General features: G+C 41.5%; 1 protein-coding gene across 2 annotated transcripts in view; it reads right to left on the reverse strand.

Moving 5' to 3' along the window:
- The window catches only part of EPM2A (EPM2A glucan phosphatase, laforin), a 77,223-nt gene that overhangs the window by 45,276 nt on the left and 11,837 nt on the right, over positions 1-20,110 (reverse strand). For both annotated transcript variants that reach the window (XM_080941601.1, XM_080941600.1), the window contains exon 2: positions 3,238-3,412. In XM_080941601.1, the coding sequence (XP_080797727.1) occupies positions 3,238-3,412 (175 nt within the window). The remainder of the gene's footprint in view (positions 1-3,237; positions 3,413-20,110) is intronic.

A 20,110-nucleotide genomic window follows, 5' to 3' on the forward strand; every position in this document is an offset into this window, starting at 1 on the left:
AAATGTACAAACATATCTGAAAATATGCCTCCTTCATTCAAAATTGCTGCCTCATTGGTTCAGCTACACTAGTTTTCAAATGTTGTGTACACAATAACCACATGTTGCAAATTAAAGTCCTCAGAACTTGGAAGGATACAGATACACACACACACACACACACACACACACACACACACAGGGAAATAGAATGTTGATAATTAATATTGTTTATTTTTACATTTCAGTGAATATTCTCTGTGGTGTGTGTGCATGTGTGTGTGTGTGTGCAAGCAACATATGTGGAAAAGTTAAAAGTTGCAGGAACCAGTTCTTTCCTTCCACGTGTGGGTCCTGGGAATGAAACATAAGTTGTCAGGGTTGGCAGCAGGTTTCTTTGCCCACTGATACACTTCACCAGCCCCACATTTAAAAAAAAAATCACACCTAATATTCTACTTAGTCTGGTTTTGACACTTAACCATGAAAAAGCACTAGAGGATAATACAAACTATAAATGCATTTTTACATGTTATGATCTATAACAGCAGATTAAGTTCCCCAAGAATTCAATAAGATCGACTTGAATGTACAACCAAGTTGCTTTAAGGAAAGTAACTTCTACCTTCCCTATAAAGTTGAACACTGAACCACCATTCCTTCTCACTTTCCTATGTGTACGTGCATGTGCCTTTTGTGTGTAAGCTGAGGAACTACAATGCTCTCGGAAGAGCTGATCCCCACAGTAAAAGGTACAGCGAGGTGGGGAAAAGCAGAACCTGCTCACGCCAGGCATTCACCCCACACCTCCCACAGAACAGTCAGTAATAGTAGAGGAAGCTTGTATCTACGGCCTGTGGTAAGCATTCCAGGCTCACATGTGATAAAGACGAGCAACTAAAAATCGCTGGCCATTTTAAAACTATAAAAGAGAATTATTCAAAGAAGTAAAGAGCGTCTAATTGGGGAGGAACTAAGGCTATCTTGATAGGAGAACTTCTGAGTAACTCTTGAGTGTTATCAGAGAGACCCATGAATATATCCGTTCGCAAACTAGAACAAACGAAGATAGACAAAAATCACAGTACAATTACAATTCCTGAAATTAATGGGAAAAAAATTGTAGTTTACTTTGGAAAAATGAATACTGAGAAAGTCTCCAAAATGGCGAGCAGTAATAGTAACGGGTGAAGAATGGGGAATGACAATGGAATGTGGCTCCGAAGGGTCCAACATGCACCCAACGGAAGGCGGCTGGAGAGATGAGGCAATCGCGCCCCAGAGGGAAGTCTCGCGACCCCATGACAGGCGCTCTAAAGGGTCTGGGGAGTTCTTTGGTTCAGGACAGATGAGAGACAAGGTCCAAGCGCATCCTCACTAGAGCTTAAACTGGCTCAGCATGTGCTGCTCTTTCCCTGGACGTCTGAATTCTACGGACCCAATGCTTCCTGATTTCATTTCATCTCCGTTTTTTTTTCTTCATCTCACTCGCTCGCTCCAATGCCTCAGGACACTCGTCACTCCGAAAGTTGTCTCCAGAGGAAAGCGCCCCCTAAACTGCCTTTTTCCCACCCTCAGATGAGGATCACAGTTTCAAAGTCTCCAAATTCTGGCATCTCGGTAGCATTCCAAAGATGCTCATCCTGCCCAAGCACTGCCCCTCCCCGAGTCATCCTCCCATCAGTGAACAGCAGCACCTTTAACTGTGTTGCTCAGGCCTTAAGTCCACGACTCATGCGAAACCCCTGACTCTCTCACCCCATCCATCGAATCCAGCAAGCCAAACGTCAAACATGAATTTGAAAGGAAGTACGTTAAAATAAGAAGAAGAAGGAGGAGGAGAAGGAGAAGGAGAAGGAGAAGGAGAAGGAGAAGGAGAAGGAGAAGGAGAAGGAGAAGGAGAAGGAGAAGGAGAAGAAGAAGAAGAAGAAGAAGAAGAAGAAGAAGAAGAAGAAGAGGAAGAAGAAGAAGAAGAAGAAGAAGAAGAAGAAGAAGAAGCAATGTTCTCACACTTTGAAGAATTTACAGTTGTTGTCCATTTCCTTTCCCTCTTGAGGTCTTATCTAAAACAATACATATTTCTTAAGGACACGCTGAAAGGGGCTGGAGAACTGGTTGCTCTTCTAGTGAATCCAGATTTGATTCCCAGCACCCACATAGCAGCTCACAACTGTCTGTAACCCCAGTCCTGTGGTTGCAAATTTTTTTTTTGGCCTTCTCAGGCACTGAGAACATATGTAGTACACAAACATTGATGCAAGCCAAATACCCAATGCATATGAAGTATACTTTAAAACAATGTTTCTGTCTATTGGTATAATCACTGCATGCTCGACAGTAAATAATATGTACTACTTAAAAATTGGCTTTACATTTTAATCGATTAAAATATAAAGGTCATATTTACTATATTAAACCAAAGTTCTCTACATCTTAAAAATGTGAAAGTAATGGAAATGAATCACAGGAAAATAGGTTTGGAAGGAAAAAGGCACAAAACACAATATGCTCTTATCAAGTAGGAAATGCCAAGACACAGAACCTGATAGATCATAGAAAATAGTTTTCATGAAGGTAAGAAAGAGCAGAAATGCTTTGATGTGTGTGGTAGTGATTAGTGTATGGGACAGGAAAAATGAGTGTTAACAGTCACACTTGTGATCGGGGAAATCGATACATTTACAAATAGAGGGTCTGCACAGTATTAGAACTCTGGAGGTCTAACAGTCTCTTCTGGCAAGTTATGGTGAAGAATATGTAGGGAATCTTTCATTTGTCATATTTTGTGGCTGCTCCTTGTTCTCATACATGCTGCTACTACAATATTCAAATAAACAAACACACACAATAATAATGAATGAGCAGCAATTAACAACCTATTCTTACATCTCATTATTCACAGTAGTAATTGAGAAAAGATTTATAACAAGATCACAAACATTTGTCTCCTTACAGTATAAAATAAAATAAAAGACACAATGCGACCTAAGATATATCAGAGCAACTTTTAGAATCAAGCCGCTGAGTCAGTAGATTGGTTAACTATTATTCTGTCCAAATATTCTGATAGCTGCATAGACGTGAAATAAAGGATTCTATAAAAATCTTCCACGCAGACATCGGATAGAGCTTGTGCACTAACACACGGTAATCTGTCTGCTCAATGCCCTGCAAGTTTTGAATTCAGTAAATACTCCCATTGTCCTAACTCTACCTTCTGCCCGGCTCCGAAGCTTGTAAACATAGCGCTATTTTTACCTTGAATAGTGCATGGCTTGGTGGCCCGCAATATTAAAATAGAAGTCTGTTGTGTGCTTCATTTCACTGGTGTGCCCGGTGGCCTCAATCCAGTGCCCTACCGGGAGACAATAAACACCATCCACCAAGTTGTTTTCATTATAAGTGCAGCAACGGTCATGGTGAGGTCCATTTCCTAGAACAAGAAATAACGAAGCGCAATTAAGCCACTGTTTCGCTTAGGCAGCCTCAAAATGACTGGGACAAAATTAATGGTAAGAGGGAAATAGACATAAAGCCTGCTTAATTACAAAATGAAACCGGCTAGGCAGAGAAAATTGGGCTTCATAATGTTACTTATAAAAATCATAGTGTCTGAGTTCCTTCTAAGTACATGAGGTTTAATTTAAAAGAAAAAAAAAAAGATGTTTATTAAGTCTTTCAGAACGCCACGGACTCTCTTAGTAATCTACAACAAGCTATGACTTTTTCATAGCCAAATAACCGTTTGGAATGGTTTCATAGTCAGTATTATGCTTGGATTCCATGTTATCTTTACGGTATACAAATTACAATTCAGGTCAGTAATAAAGTATCTGAGTACCAATGCAAACAGTAAATATATAAGTATGAACATATTAATAAATATTGAAGATGAATGACCACAGCCAGTCTAATTCTCAGGTAAAATGTGGATTAGTACTACTTATAGATGAGGAGACTAAGTGTCACAGACGTTAATTAGTTTACTTAAGCCTGCTGAACTTCTAAACAGGACCCTCTCTCGGGCACCTGACACCTTCTGCTGCTCCTTGCCTTCTTCACACGCACAAGAGACACACAATCCTCCTTCCCAGTGCCACAGAGCAAGGGAGGAAGAGAAGAGCACGTCTGCAAAAACATCATTGCCTACTTTGCAGTTTTTTCCAGTGTCAGCTACACCAGATATTGTGACCTGAATGCTGTGTCATCCCCAGAGTCCCATGTTGACCTGAACCCTTGCATCACCACCAGAGTCCTGTGTTGAAGCATCTGCATTTCTTCTTTTTGGGAGAACCCAAGGAGAAGCCATCTATGAATGGGAAAGTAAACTTTCACTAGATGCTGAACATGGCTTGTTCCTGCTTTGACCTACTCTCAAAACTCTAAGAACTATATTTCCGGTTTATTAAATCCCTCAGACTATGGCACTTCCTTATAGCACGATAAATAAGACACTTGAGCCTTTATTTCTATGAAAAACAAAATTCAAACTGTATTATAATTAGATCTTCATGCTCATCTCATTTCAAATTATGTCCTCCTTATCCTATCTATTATATAAGTAAAACAAATGTCTGTGGTTTGTAGGAATAAATTGCGTTTGTTATGACTATAAAAATTTTGACTCACCTGCTACTTGAAGTCTTAAAAAGCTGCTTGGCATAACAATCTAGAAATACTCTTTAACTATTCTCTAGAATATAGAACTACTGTTTCAATAAATCATCAGTGATCTCCCTAGACAAGATCCCCCTCTTTTCTCTTGATAGCTCAAAGGCTCAAGGGACCATGAGTCCCACTGAGTCCTTTGATATTTAGTCGATGACATGCACACGGACCAGCAGCTCAACTCCTACAAGAATATCCAGCAGAAAAGTATGTTTTTGCAGCAGTACTGTTTGAATGGAAAATGCTGCAATGATGTTTATTCCTTCTTCAGCAAGTTTTCGAGTCGGGTAGTGTGGTATCCAGAGTCATAGAAAGGATTTCAAACAGTCTGAAGCAGCCAAGTGCCGAGACCACACTTTTATTCTGAAATGACTCTCAGATTAGAGGGAAATTTAGTTCAGGGATAATGAAGCTGAGAGTCCTGGTCCAATAGCCCAGGAAAGTGTGAGGACCTGCGTTCCATCTCAAGAACTCATAGAACGAGCTGTCTTGGCAGCCACGCTGTCACCCCAGAGCTAGGGATAGAGAGAGGTGGACCACTGGGGCTCACTGCCATCCTACATGGCCTATTTGGTGAGCTCCAGGCAAATGAGAGACCCTGTCTCCAAAATGAGGCCAACTGTGCTTGAAGAATGACATCCTGGGTTGTTTTCTGGTTTCCACACACGTATGCTCCCGTGAATGTATGGACAGACACGCACAAAGTAGTGTAGTCCATTTAGAAAATGATTGTGTTAACGCGGGAATGTGAAGAGGGAATGTGGTTGGTAGAAACAGAAATATTAGGTGAATGCAGGAGGGAAAAAAAGATCAGTAAGTAATCAGACATGAAGGAGACAATGGTGGAGGATCAGTAGAGACCTCTGTTGGTGAACAAAACGCTGTAGAGAGTAGCACCAGTTACTGAAAGGAAAGGTCTGAGGAAAGAGACTTAAGAATAATGGAGTAAAGTGCTGAGTACTCAGAGATCTAAGGAGAAGATCAAACAAGGCTGGAGTTATGGATATGACACTCGAGCTAAGGACTTAGACTACAATGAGTTAGGAATTTTCTGTATATATCACTTAGTAGCTGGAGAAGAGAAACAACCTTATAGATGTACGGGAAGAGAAAGTGGAGGGAAAGACGGGAGAAAATGAGGAAGGACCATCCTGAGTGAAAATGAAATGTAGCCCAAAGTAGACAAGGCACGTGTGCTGTTACAGACAAGGCATGTGTGCTGTTACAGACAAGGCATGTGTGCTGTTACAGACAAGGCATGTGTGCTCTAACAGACAAGGCATGTGTGCTGTTACAGACAAGGCATGTGTGCTCTAACAGATAAAGCACTTGTGCTGTTACAGACAAGGCACGTGTGGCCTTGATAGTGCTTGTCTCTGGGTAGTGAAACTCAGGTCCAGTGATTATACCATGTTAAACTATCCAAACTGATAGCTTTGTTACAAAGAATGCTTTACCATCACAGTGGAAGAAAAGATAATGGTTCTGCCTAGCCACGGTCTCCACACAGCAGGCTTCATCGAAACCTTCCTCATCTCCGTCCTCCCAACCTTGGCATCCCGGGGCACAAACTCATCATCAACCCTGGGACTGATGATGTATCTCAACGGTAGAGCAGTTAATTACCTAGCTTGTGCCAGGACAGTCCACAACATTGCCAGTAAATAAGCCAATTAACTCATTCGCTAATTAAGCAAAGCCTTCTAGGATTATTTCTTTAAATATTAGTCTTAACTGCATGCATGCACTTAAGTACACACATGCACTGTTAAGCATGGCACACCCATCACCTCGGGCATTCATCATTTCTCTGTGTGAGGAAACGTACATACTCTCTTCAGCTAGTGTGAACTATGTGGAAACTTCTTGGCAGCCAGGCAGCTCCCCTGTGCTATGGAACTGCCCAGCATTTTCCTCCTGCCTACCCCAACATGGCTCCCACTGGGTAGCAACTTCGTATTCTCCCATGCACCCTCCACAAACCTACTAACCATCACTAGACCCAAGCTCCAAGGGTTCATCTTTTTAGATTCTACTCGTGAGGAAGATCAACACTGAGCTTACTTCAGATGTAATGTCCGCCAGGACCGTCCACATTTTGACAACTGTAGTTGTTTGAATGACAGTGACCCCCCCATAGGCTCAGATATTTGGATGCTTGGTGTCCAGTTAACAGAACTGAGGATGTATTTCACCGGGGTAGGCTTTGAAGCTTCAAAAGCCCATACTGGGCCCCCACCTCTCCCCCTCTCTCTTCCTGTGGGACAGGATGTAAAGCTCTCGGCTCCTGCACCACGCCTGTCTGCTTCCCAGCATGATGATTATGAACCAACCCTCTCAAATGTAAGCTGGCCCCTAATTAAATGCTTCCTTTTAAAGATAACAAAAACAAATTAAGGTGATTAAAACATCCTTTAGAATGGAGTGGTTGTCTTTTGAATTTAACCCAAAGAAAAAACCAAAACGAGTAATGAATTTTAGTTGGTGGGGTTTCTACATCTAGAACAATGGAGCAGATTTTATTTTTCTTTTCCTTTTAGAACTGGGCATTTGATGCACACCAACATAAATAACTTAGAAGAACAAGGAATAGAATAAACTACCTGAAGACTCTGAAGCCTAAGGGACATCACAGTGCTGGCTTCTGTGGGGCATTGTTTACTTTATACACCCCAGACTTGGATCTGAAAAGCCAGTGATGCCCTAACTCACTCCAATAGAACAGACAAAACACACAGAACTGCAGTTTCTACAGAAAAAGGAGAAAAGCAGCTCAGAAAAATAGACCTCCTTGTGTGTGTGTGTGTGTGTTTGTGTGTATACACAAGTGTATGTGTTAGTATATATTCACAAGTTGTTATGTTTGTATACATGACTTGTGTTTGTGTGTGTGTTAGTTTGTATGTACTGTATGTAAATATGTGTTGTATTTGTATATGTGTGTATATGTATGTTATATGTTTGTGCATGCATGTCATATGATTTTGTATATGTATATGAGGACAGATGTGTGTTGTATTTGTGTCCATGTGTGTTGCATGTATGGAAATGTATGTGCATGCGTATTTGTGTAAATATGTGTTGTATGTTTGTTTATGTGTTCATAAGTTAAATATCCATGTATGCATGTTGGTATTAGTGTTCATATGTGTTATATGTTAATGTATGTATTCCTATGTTAATGTTTATGCACATGAGTACACAGGTAAATTTGTCTTTGTGGGTTAGGAAAGGTGCCATTTTGGATAGCTAGACAGCAAACCTTTAGGATCCTCCCACCTCCCAACCCTCAGCACTGGAGTTCCAGATGTGCTGCCACACCTGGCTTTTAGACAAGTATTGGGGGTTGAACTCGCATCCCCATGCTTGTTCAGCAAGTGTTGTAACCACTCTACAAACCTTCCATCTCATACAACAGTAATCTTTAAGGTAAGAACCACAGTACTGTAGTCCCACACCACTGATAAAGTATGAATCTACACCCACCAATGCAGGCAACCTCCATGGGTGAGTCCAGGGTCACCAAACTGAAATGAAGCACCACAAGCCACTCACTAGGGCTGTATTAGAGGAGGCCAAATAGAGGATTAAGGCATTAAGATGGTTTTCCTCACTGTATCCCTGGAGACCGGGTGGAAGGTAAATGTTTCCACTTACTCTTAAATAGATGTCTCATCCTTTGCCACTGAGAAAGTGAAAGAGAGAGTCAGATTTGCACCTCCCTTGCCAACACTACTAGCATGGATGTTATATAGGTAACAGTAACAAGATATTTTTGTCTTTGAACACCCATCCATTGAGTAACATGTCACTGCAATCCCTTGGTTACCAAAGAAGGCAGAGTGAGGAGCAGCATCCTCACACTCCTACTGAATCAGTACCAGAGAAGCCAAGTCAAAAACAAGATTCTTCCAAGATACAGAGTCTCACTGGGTACTACCGAAAATGTTCAATTCCCAAGCATAAGAGACTCATTGTATCCAGAACCATGACAACCTCCAGCTGCTTCCTTAAGGAAGATACTTAGTAGATCCCAACACCAAAAATAAAGAGATTATAAAAACTCAACAGCCTCTTATGACCAATTTCAAAGAAACGAAATCATCAATTTCAATAAAGAAAAAGATATCAAAGATATTGAAAGCAAACAAAATTTTTACAATTAAAAATAATAGAGATTAAAAACATAATTCTGTGGATAAACTTAAGGGTGAAATAGGAAGAATCAGAAAACTTCCAGAGAATTATAAAAATTATCCATCCAGGGAAACCTGAGAAAAACAGGCAGTCTTTAGATGTTTAGATGTTTAGATAGATGTTTAATCCTATCACAAAATATTTAACATTCCTATAAAACAAGAAAAAGTTGACATTGAAGAAAACACTTGAAAGAATGCCCCAAAACTTTTGAAATCTGTCAAGGAGCATAAACACAGAGAGATTCAAGAAGCTAAGTGAAGCCAAACCAGGGTCGATCAAAAGAAATACATTGTAATTTCTGGGAACTGACAATAGAAAGTTTTGAAAGCAACCAGAAAACCATAATAAGAGCAGCTCCTGCCTGCTTACTCCCCTGCAATCTCAAATTTGCACTGGGAAGTGGAGACAGAACTCAAGGTCATCCTTGCTACAAGAGACTTAAACAATCAGAGGGGAGAAGAAGACAGATGTTCTGGTGTAAGATTGACCATCAGAAGCCATACAGGCCAGAAGATATAGCATGTCTCAGGCACCAAAAGAAAACTGTTCACCAAGAATCTTTTATTCATTAAATACATCCTCAAGTAACAAAGAAAATACTATTAAGACAGGCTCGATGCAATAAATCTGAGAAAGTTTCTTGCTACTTGAACTACTTTTAAAACGTTTAAAACTATCAGAGGGGCAGGAGAAAGCAAGGCATGGTAGTGAGAGAACTTAACGCCAGCACTCAGGAGGCAGAGTCCTGTTGATTTCTTTGAGTTCAAGGCCAGCCTGGCCTATATAGTGAATTCCAGGTCAGTCAGAACTACACAGTGAAACCCTGTCTTTAAAAAAAGTAAAAACCAAAAAAAAAAAAAAAAAAAAAAAAGATATGTTGTAATAATGGTTTTTAAAAATTAGATTTTTAGTGGGGCATGACAAAGAAATGCATTGCCTGTCCAAACAATATCTGGTGTATGTCAATAATTATTACCATTCATTTAACATGAATAAACATACAAACAGTTCATGAGATTGAAATAAAGACTCGATGTATATTGTTATTTGTTTAGCTAATGAAGCACCTGCTTCCTCAGAGTGTATTTGGTCATTGTTCTGGCAATGAAGACCAGTTAGTCTAAGAAGGGGGGACTGGTCTCAGGATCTGCTGCTCCATTCTCCAACTGCAGTATTAAGAAACCTCAGACTAAGCTCCCTGTTCTCAGAAGTTTTATAAAGCAAGACTGTGGTTAAAGGAAGTTTAGCTTTTATATGGTCATAAACTGAAGTTATACTGGATAAGCCTCATTTATTGGATAAGTGTGGCCTTCTGAAGTAAAGTAAGATATATTTATTATTCGTGTTATTTGTTTAAATCTATCCTCCTTGGAATTTAATTACTTGACAGTTTTCACTTCTAGCATATGAACATAAATCCTGAACCTAACACATTAATCTCTAATTTTAGCTATTAGATCATCCCGTCTGTCGCTGCTTCAGAAGCTGTGAGTGAATAAAGTGGCCAAAGATACAGGAGAGATGTTGCAAAGTCTTTGGCATTGCAATACTGTCCTAATGGAAAATAAATACAGAAAAGTAAAACCACATTTAAGATATGTTTGCCAGCTGCCTGCTCTTCGAAAGGGTGGGACGGGCTGCAGCAGACCTCAGCAGGATAAAATATGACGGGAGAAAGCAGTTGAGTTTGGCTGCAATGGTGGAGAGAAAGGCCCTTTTCCTGCATGACATAGGAAAAAGACCTGGGAGAAACTAAATAAAGAGGGAGTAGAGAAAGCCGTGCGGATGTTGAAGGGAAGAACGTGTGAGATTGAGCCCTTCATCCCCATCACAATCCGGAAAACAATCCCAAGATCCATACTGAGGTCCAAAAGACCTTGGGGAGCTGAAGCAGGAAGAGCCGCAATGAAAGTACCACCTACTAGATCTCAAAGAACATTCCAGAGCCACAGGAACAAAAGCAACGCGGTGCCGGCACAAAAACACATTAGAGCTGTAACACAAGACTGGGGAAACAGGACGGTTACCGCGACCTGCTTGTCGCCAAGCTCTCGAAAGCATCCCTTGGAGAAAAGGACTGACAAACAGCGCTAAGAAACGGTGTCTCGACATGCAGGAAAAGAAAACCAGAGTCCTACTATCTCACCCTTCATAAGAAAACAATACGAAACGGATCAAATACGTTCCTGTAAGAGCTAAAGCTTCCAACGTGGAAGACATGGATAGAAACAGTTCACGATATACGCATAAGGGTTGGATCGATGGACCAGGCATGAAAGAACTCAAACTGCTCTTCCAGAGAACCCCAATTCAGTTTTCGGCTCTCACATCAGCTTGAAACCTTAAACCTCTAGCTCTAGGGGGTCAGATGCCATCTTTACATCTCCCTGTGCACCTGTACACACAAGAACAAATGCTATATACACATAATGAATTCAAAAATAAACCTTTAATGGAGATGTGTGCATAGACAGGACTCTAATTGCATAGGAAATGATGCAAAAACGAACCAAAACTGACCAGTAGGATGGTGTGATGTTAAGTTTTTACAAGTCAAAGGAATCTATCACCCGAGTGAAGAAACAGCCTAGAGAAGGAGAAAAACTGTTGGCCAATTACACATCAGTCAAGAGATTAATACTCAGCTACATAAAGAGTGGTAAAAAGTCAACACCAAAAACCCAAGTCACCCAATCAATAAAGGTGCTAGTGGACTGAATAGATAGTTCATAAAAGAAAAAATACAAATGGACAATGCCTTTGTAGGGGGGTTTCTATTCCTGCACAAAACATCACGACAAAGAAGGAAGTTGGGGAGGAAAGGATTTATTCAGCTTACACTTCCACATTGCTGTTTATCACCAAAGGAAGTCAGGACTGGAACTCAAGCAGGTAAGGAAGCAGGAGTTGATGCAGAGGCCATGGAGGAATGTTACTTACTGACTTGCTCCCCCTGGCTTGCTCAGCCTGCTTTCTTATAGAACCCAGGTCTACCAGCCCAGGGATGGCACCATCCACAATGGGCTGGGCCCTCCCCCCTTGATCACTAGTTGAGAAAATGCCTTACAGCTGGATCTCATGGAGGCATTTCCTCAACTGAGGCTCCTCTCTCTGTGATAACTCCAGCTTGTGTCAAGTTGACACAAAACCAGCCAGTACAGCCAATAAATATTGAAAAGTGTTCAATATCCTCAGCCAGCCAGGAAAAGGCAAATTAGAACTACTATGTGATTCCACCTTACAGTCATCATGGCTCTGAGATCAGATCCCAGTAGCCCACTCAAGAGCCCGGCAGAGCAGCTCACATTTGTAAGGTGATCACTGGTGGAACACACACACACACACACACACACACACACGCAGATTCCTAGGTAATACTAGCCAGATTGGCTGACTCAATCAGTGAACTTCCGGTTTACTGAGAGACCCAATATCTAAAGATTATAGAAAAACAACTGAGAAGGATTACCAAAACTGCCCTCTGGCCTACACTCATGCATGCACAAAATAGAGAACACATGTTAGTGAAGATATATGTGCAAAGGAAAGAAGTTTCTCTTTTCCATTTTTATTATTCTCTCATAAATTACATCCCACTGTCGTTTTCCCTCCCTCCTCCCCCTCCCGTTCCTCCCTTCACCTCCACTCTCCCCCAGATCCACTCCTCCGTGGCCTCCCAGAGATATCAAACCAACGCAGCATAACAAGCTAAGACTACCCGCAAACCCTCATTCAGGGCTGGATGAGGCAAGTAAGTAGGACAAAAGGGGTCCCTAAAGTAACCAAAAGCTAAAGATAGACATCGTAAAGGCCAGCAGTCTACTTCTAGATGTGTACACACACACACACACACACACACACACACACACACACACACACGGCCAAAGCAATAGAAATTAATACACAAAGATCATATCTATACTCCTATATCCCCTACAGCACACTCATGATACCCAAGACATATCATCAGCCTGAGTGTCCATCAGCACAAATAAAGAAAATCTGCTGCAAATACAATACATAAGGGATACAAGCCAACATAAAAAGACAACCCCAACATTTGAAATAACATGCATAAGCCTGCCACACCTTATGCTAAGCAGAACAGACAGGTGCCAAAACACAGCTCAAGACCATGCTGATACGTGGAATCTAAAAAATGTATACTCATGAAAACAAAGAGTAGGAAGGTCGTTACCAGAGACTGGGAATCAGGAGAAATAATGAGATTTTGTTCAGAGTTTACAGATTCACTTCGGGGGGAGCAGTGAGACTTTTGAGATCTACTGCATAAAAGGATCTCAAATAGTAAAGTATTTATATTTCAAAATTAGAAAGAGCAAACATCAAAAACTTGTTCATAAAACAGTAAGTGATATATGACATCTTAATTAACTTGATTTATCCAGTCATTCATACATGTAAATTAAAATATCATATTCTGTTACATAAATGTACAAAGCTAGTAATCATCCATTTTAAATATTAATAAATATAGATGGAAACACTATTTTCACAAGGCTAGAATTTCAAGTACCAGAAAAAAAGTCAAGCATGATAGAGTTACTGGAGTAATAAACATTTGGTATAATATAGTGTGTGTGTGTGTGTGTGTGTGTGTGTGTGTGTGTATTTCTATCTCAAAGTACAAAATATACTGTTGAAGATGCTGCTGTCTTATGGAGAATTGTACAATGAGTGCAAAATGCATGACCCGCCTTTCTGTGTACCTGCACATGAAAACTTGTCCAGCCTTTCTAGTTGCAAATGAGCCACACAGCCTTCGAGCAATTATTTAATGGAGTTACAAGTCAGTAGACTAACAGCTCTGTGCTGATTTGCTGGGCCTCATTTGTTCTTATTAGCAATCATGCTTTGGATTCTCTGAGAAAATAGTTAAGTCCTTGAGACAGTTGGTTAGATGTCTGCTACAGTGCTCCGATCTTTAAGGTAAGCCTGAGGCATACAGAAATGAAGAACGCATGATTAGCAGACTCACGCTTGGGCTCACTGCCCTGCCTCCAGCTAGAATGGCTCTTCAAAGGGAAATTCCCAAAGAGCCCAGGTCAGTTCAGCTCAGAATGTTATGGAAATATCTCATTCTAAACACCTGCTAAACAGAACAGACAAGATCCAGACAGGAAACTCTTATGATTAGAGAAAGGTGTGGGTATAGTGGAAGCCTTTTTCCAACATAAATCAAAGAAATATGATGACAGAGGTCGACCTAGGCTGGGGGGTGTTGACCTCTCCCTAACGATATTGACTAATCATTTAATATCCCATGGACAAGGGCTGAATCACGCCTATTCAAATTCAACATACTAAAGCCCTGAGTCAATAGGCCCCTATTTGGAAATGGGCAATATTCAAGGTACCTCATGATTCAGACTCAGGCTTCATCCCAGGCCATACCGTCACACAGCATTTGCGTGTGACATACACATCCCCTCAAGTCACCTCTAGGTGATGTGCGCCACCTAGCGTGATCTTAAGGTGACATAAGTTGCCTTAGCACTGTCATTTCCGAACTAGTAACAGGAGAAAGGTCCGTACCCGCTGAATTCAGATGTAGTTCTTCTGAGTCAGGTATTTCCGAGTCAGTGTTGGTTGGTGGGCTCCAGATGTGGGGTCTAATGATGCAGAGGCTGGGTGTCTTGTTTACTATCCCCACACAGTCAGTAATGAGAAAATCATTTAAGCAACCTGCGTGCTCCTATTTCCCGATTTGCAGGAAAAGGACAAACAGTCCTAACTACTTCGTGGGGTTGCTGGGAGGGACTCAATTAGATAGTCCATTAGAAGGATTTAACACAGGAAATAACACAGTTGGTGTCCCGCGGCTCACGGCTCTTAACCACGCTTCTTCCCCGGAATATTCCGACCCTTCTAGCAAGCATTTAATCTGCACACCGCAGAGCACTGAGACATGCGCACATTAGCTGGACGACAGCCTTGTGCAGAGCTTGTTTCGAGACAAGCTCATAGTAACAGTAACCCCATATGGGCTCATGTGATGTCTTTCCCAGTAATTCATCAAGTTTACAAATTCTAAAAGAACGTCTGCCCAAACTATGGAAACTGTCCCTGAAAACTAAGAGTAATCAGAGCTGCAAAACCCTTCCTCATGACCGCTCTCAAGGTGAACAGTTTCCTTGTTTTCTGTTCTTGGAAAGTAATGCAAATATAAGAATTCGTGTTTATTGATTTCTTATTGGTTTATTTCTACTTGGGAGGCATCATGTTTGAAAGGTGATTCCCTCAAACAAATTACCGACTCCCCTCCCCCATTTTCTCTTGCCAGCAAATTTGACAAGCATGCTTCCTGATCAGCAAACGAGCAGGGAAAGACCTGATCAAGGGGATTCTGGCTCTCGCTCTGTGTCCATAGTATTCAGAGCCCTGAGGAATCCGTTTGCTTACCTTCCATGAGGCCACTTAACTCACTAGCCAGACAGTTTCATTTTGTTTTGTTTTTTAACTTATAGACAATGTGTGGAACCTCTGAAACATGTACTGAAACCATCCCTGACTCATTTTACCACTTGTACAAATGGGGACTCATCAGAAATAAATCCAAAGGCAATTTTTTTATAAACACCAGAAACACACAGTGGTGGTGAAATTTAGGTTGTCTCCAATTCCCTTTATAAACCAGTGCGAAACTATGAACTAACTCATCAGAAATGTGTTCTAAAGTCCGACTGGCATAGTGCCCACACGTCTCCAGAGCTTCATACAGCAGCTCACAGAGACAAACAGGAAAGTTGGCTTAATGATAAACCCCTGTAACCCAGAGCGATTTGGAGGCGGACTCCGCAGAATCCGAGCACGAGGTCCTTGTCCTTTCTGTAGTGAGTTTGAAGCCGGCCCAAGCTACACAGGACTGTGTGTCAACAAAAACAAGGGGGTGGGGGACAGGCCTTGGAAGAGCACTCTAGTCACTCTAAAGCAGAATAAAATAAAATAAATATTTTCTTCCCTGAAAACAGCATATAATGTATTTGGTAAAAAAAAGCAATTAAAATTTTGTATCGCGTTTCAGCTGTTTAAAAGCAAAGATAATTTCTATTTGAATCAAATTTTATAAAGAACTCTAAATAGACTGATTTTTTTCAAAGCAGTTATCCCCTCTTGGATAAATCACAGTACCTGTGGTGGTATCAAAGTTGCCCCTGCCTAAGTAGACACTAGAAGTCAGTGCTGAATAACTCTACTTTTTTATTTGTAACGGATAGGCATCTTGTAATACACATATGTTCACTCACGGTAAAACCTTAATATCAACAGATGTCAGCAAGGAATCATTTATCACAGCCCACGGGGTGCTTTTCTTGCGCAATTCATCTCGTTGAATTAATTCTCCAGGAAATTCTGACTCAGAGCACACCAATACGAAACCACGATAAAGCATTTCTCGAGCACGTCGTAAGTATCAAAGGCGCAGGACGATCTGATATCATGAGCAAAGCCTCCGCCGTGATCTGAAGCAGCCACGGGAGGACTTGGGGGATGGCTCAGTGGTTAGCGCACTTGCCCCTTAACCCACTGAATTTAAAGCTGTCTCTGAGAGACGGATGGGGAGGGGAGGATGCAAACGAGCTCACGGGCCAGCTGGACCGGCATCTGTAGCAGGAAACGAGAGAACCTAAACAATATCCTTATAAGGAATTCTAATTACTTTGTAGGGGACTTTAACCACACCAAAGTAATTTACATATTTTGGAACAACATAAAACGAATGTTTTATTTCTTCACACGTGGAAGAATTCTACAAGTTCTAATTCTTACTCAAACTCTATCTCAGCTGAATAGGAAATGTTTTATTTTTTTCCCCAGAATTTCCTGGGGAGAAATGGGAAGAAAGTAAAGATTGAGAGAGAATAAGTTAAAATAGAGCTGGTTGCTGCACACCTTTAATACCAGATCTTGGAAGGCGGAGGCAGGTGGATCGCTGTGAGTTAGAGGCCAGACTGGTCTACACAATTGCTTTTCATGCTGACTTTCGGTCCAGCCAGAGGTAAACAGTGGGACCCTGTCTCAAAACAGAAAGAGTGTAGGGGAGGAGAGAGAGGGGAAAGAGGAGACAGAAAGATGAGAGAGGGGGAGAGGCAGGGAAGAGAAGGGAGAGCAGGAGAGAAGAGGAGAGGGAAAAGAAAGTAGCGTGTTCCCTCGCACAGGCACACACTCACACACACACACACACACATACACACACACACAGATATACATGCATGAACACACACACATACACACACACACACACACAGATATACATGCATGAACACACACACACACACATACACACACAGATATACATGCATGAACACACACACACACATACACACACAGAGAGATATACATGCATGAACACACACACACACACACACACACACACACACACGCGCGCGCGCACGCACTCACGCAAGCACGCACGCACGCACGCACGCACGAACCCTAAATTAGTGAAACACTGCCACCTAGTGGAATCAGAAGACAGATAAAAGTCTGGAAAGGGCTGGGAGAATTCATTCTGTGGCACTTTTTAGTTTAAATAGTAGAAGCTAATCTTCCAACTATGTGATAGCTCAAGAATCCAGCTGTGCATGTAGCAGAGGTGGAGGCCATGTTTACTCACTAGCAAAGCCTATGGTGCTCTGCTCCCGTCTCCCCCTGTCTGTCCACAGGGCCACTCCTCAGGAGCCTGAGTCCTGCCCTTACCCAACTGACCCTCCACACGGGGTTAGACTCAGATTCAGAGACAGCCAAGGTTCCAGACATGCCCCAGCATGTCTCCATCACACAGTCTGAGTGAGAACTTCATTGACCTGAAAGTTCCTGGAAGACTTCTGGTCCTTAAAAAAAAAAAAACTGTTAAGATTTTGATCGAGTCCAAGGATAAGCATATCTATTTTAAGTTTCAAACGTTCTCCGTCTTCAAATGACTCTTTTTTTTAAGTGGAGTTCTGGACAATGTGGGATTTTTATCTGCTGTTACAAACTCAGCTCAGTGGTACGTGATGACATTGAAGGAGACCAGAGAGCATGAACTTAGATCCTGAAGTGACCTTCTCCAGCTGGGCCACTCATCTGGTCTTTAAGGACTTGTTGCCCTTTTCCTAAGAGTCAAGGCGCTAAGGTCATGGTATGCTGACTTTGGGATGATCAAGAGACAACTTGGAATAAATAACTGATTGATTTATAAATAAGAAAACTGGGCTTTTGGTCCGTATGAGACAAGCTAATAGAGAGTGACAGTTTTTTTTTAAGGCTGTATTTATTTTTTATATAAGAGAAAACTGTAGCTATCTTCAGACACACCTGAAGAGGGCATCAGATCCCATTACAGATGGTTGTGAGCCACCATGTGGTTGCTGGGATTTGAACTCAGGACCTGTGGAAAAACAGTTACTGCTCTTAACCACTGAGCCATCTCTCCAGCTCATGATAGCAGTGTATAAAGAATTTTTTTCTAAGGAGAGCTGAGATATCTGTAAAGCTCTGGAGAGTGAACAAAGCTCTTTTAAAAAATATTTTAAGTGGATTTCTGATTTCGGTTGGAATATCCATGCAGAGTGACAACAGGTCTTTTAATTCCTAGCTGTCTTCCGACTTTTTTCTAACAGTATTTCTGACCTTGATCAGAAATCCCAATAATTACTGACAGAGCAAACACAGCTCTTTCAGAATTTTTTCTGGCTTTCTGATTTTGATTGGAAAACCCAAGAAGTTACTTTTAGACTTTTTCTAATGGGATTTCTGACTTGGTTGGAAAAATCCAAGAATTTTTGTAGCAGCTTTTCTGACTTTGGTTGAGATTTCTATGACATATCTGGAGAGCTTTTAGAGCTTTTACTAGCAGAGAGAGATGTCTCAACCAGAGACAGCTGTCTCGAGCAGAAAGCTAGGTGTCTCAACCAGAGAGAGCTGTCTTGAACAAAAGCTACTGAGAGGCTAAACCTACTTCATCTTGGGAAGGCATCCATCTTAAAAGGGGGGGAAAAAGCCTGCAGAAGAACCCAAGAACCAAGAACTCAAGTGCCAGAATGGTCTTGGCTAGTTACTCACTAGCTACTTCCTAGCAACAGTTAATCAAAAATTAGTCTGATTGGTTTATGATTGTATACAGCGTTGCTTCAGAGCACCCAGTTGTTGGCCTATAATAGTTACTCAGATACTTGCTAGGCTAAACTCCCCTCTCTTGTTGACCATTTCCTATAAAGCCTTGTCCCTTTCATAACTTGGGGCTACACCCTCTCTTTCTGCTGGCAGAGATGGCAGTGTGGCCCAAATTTGAGCTTGTAAATGAAGACTCTAAAGTAATTACATCAGAATTGGCTCCTTCGTGGTCTTTTGGGGTTCACGAACACTTCCTGGCACAACACTATCTCTAGCAGACCATAGAGCCAAGAGCTGTCAAGGGAGTCATCTTAAAAAGACTACAGGATATCAGATTGTACCCACAATTTGACTTCGGGTTGTTTTTTAATGCCACTCCCAGACACCCTGTCTCTCAGGACCACACACACACATACACAAAGACACACACACACACACACAAATACACACACATACACACACACACACAAAGACACACACACACAAATACACACACAGACACACACACAAACACACACACAGAGACACAGACACACACACAGACACACACACAGACACACACACATAGACACACACACAGAGACACACACAGCTTTAGGCAGAGTACTTGCAGAAAGAACACCCACCTCCATCTCATCCGATCTGCCTTGACCATGAGCAGATGTGAGAGGATCCCAAAAGTCACAATTATAAACCCACAACTACATATTCAGTGGATCTTGTATATAAAGTGTAAACCCATGTTCATACGGAGTATTCCTGTGTGTTAACTCATCTACCTACCATGATTACTTTGAATGGTAGTGAAACCAATGTCTTCTACACTTCTTCAGAATTACCTCTAGCTCAGCAGTGAGTGGGTAACATTTATGACACTTCTAAACCTAAGATGGTATAACTTACACTATAACATCCAACTCTAGTTTTTCAAGTGAGAGTCTGGACTGTCAGAAAGCTAGTAAAGAATGGCCAAGGCGAAGGGATGACCTCCAGACCTCAGAAGAAAAAGAAAAAAAAGAATTACCAGGTTTGAAAGTCGGTAAGAATGGACCCACCCTTATAAGAAACAGCCTGCACAAACAAGAGCTGAGACTGGTCAAAAAGAAAACAAAACCCACAGAAACAAAAGCAAAACCTGAGATCT

Source organism: Micromys minutus (genome assembly GCF_963924665.1).
Source record: "Micromys minutus genome assembly, chromosome: 30".
In the NCBI taxonomy this organism is placed as follows: Eukaryota; Metazoa; Chordata; class Mammalia; order Rodentia; family Muridae; genus Micromys; species Micromys minutus.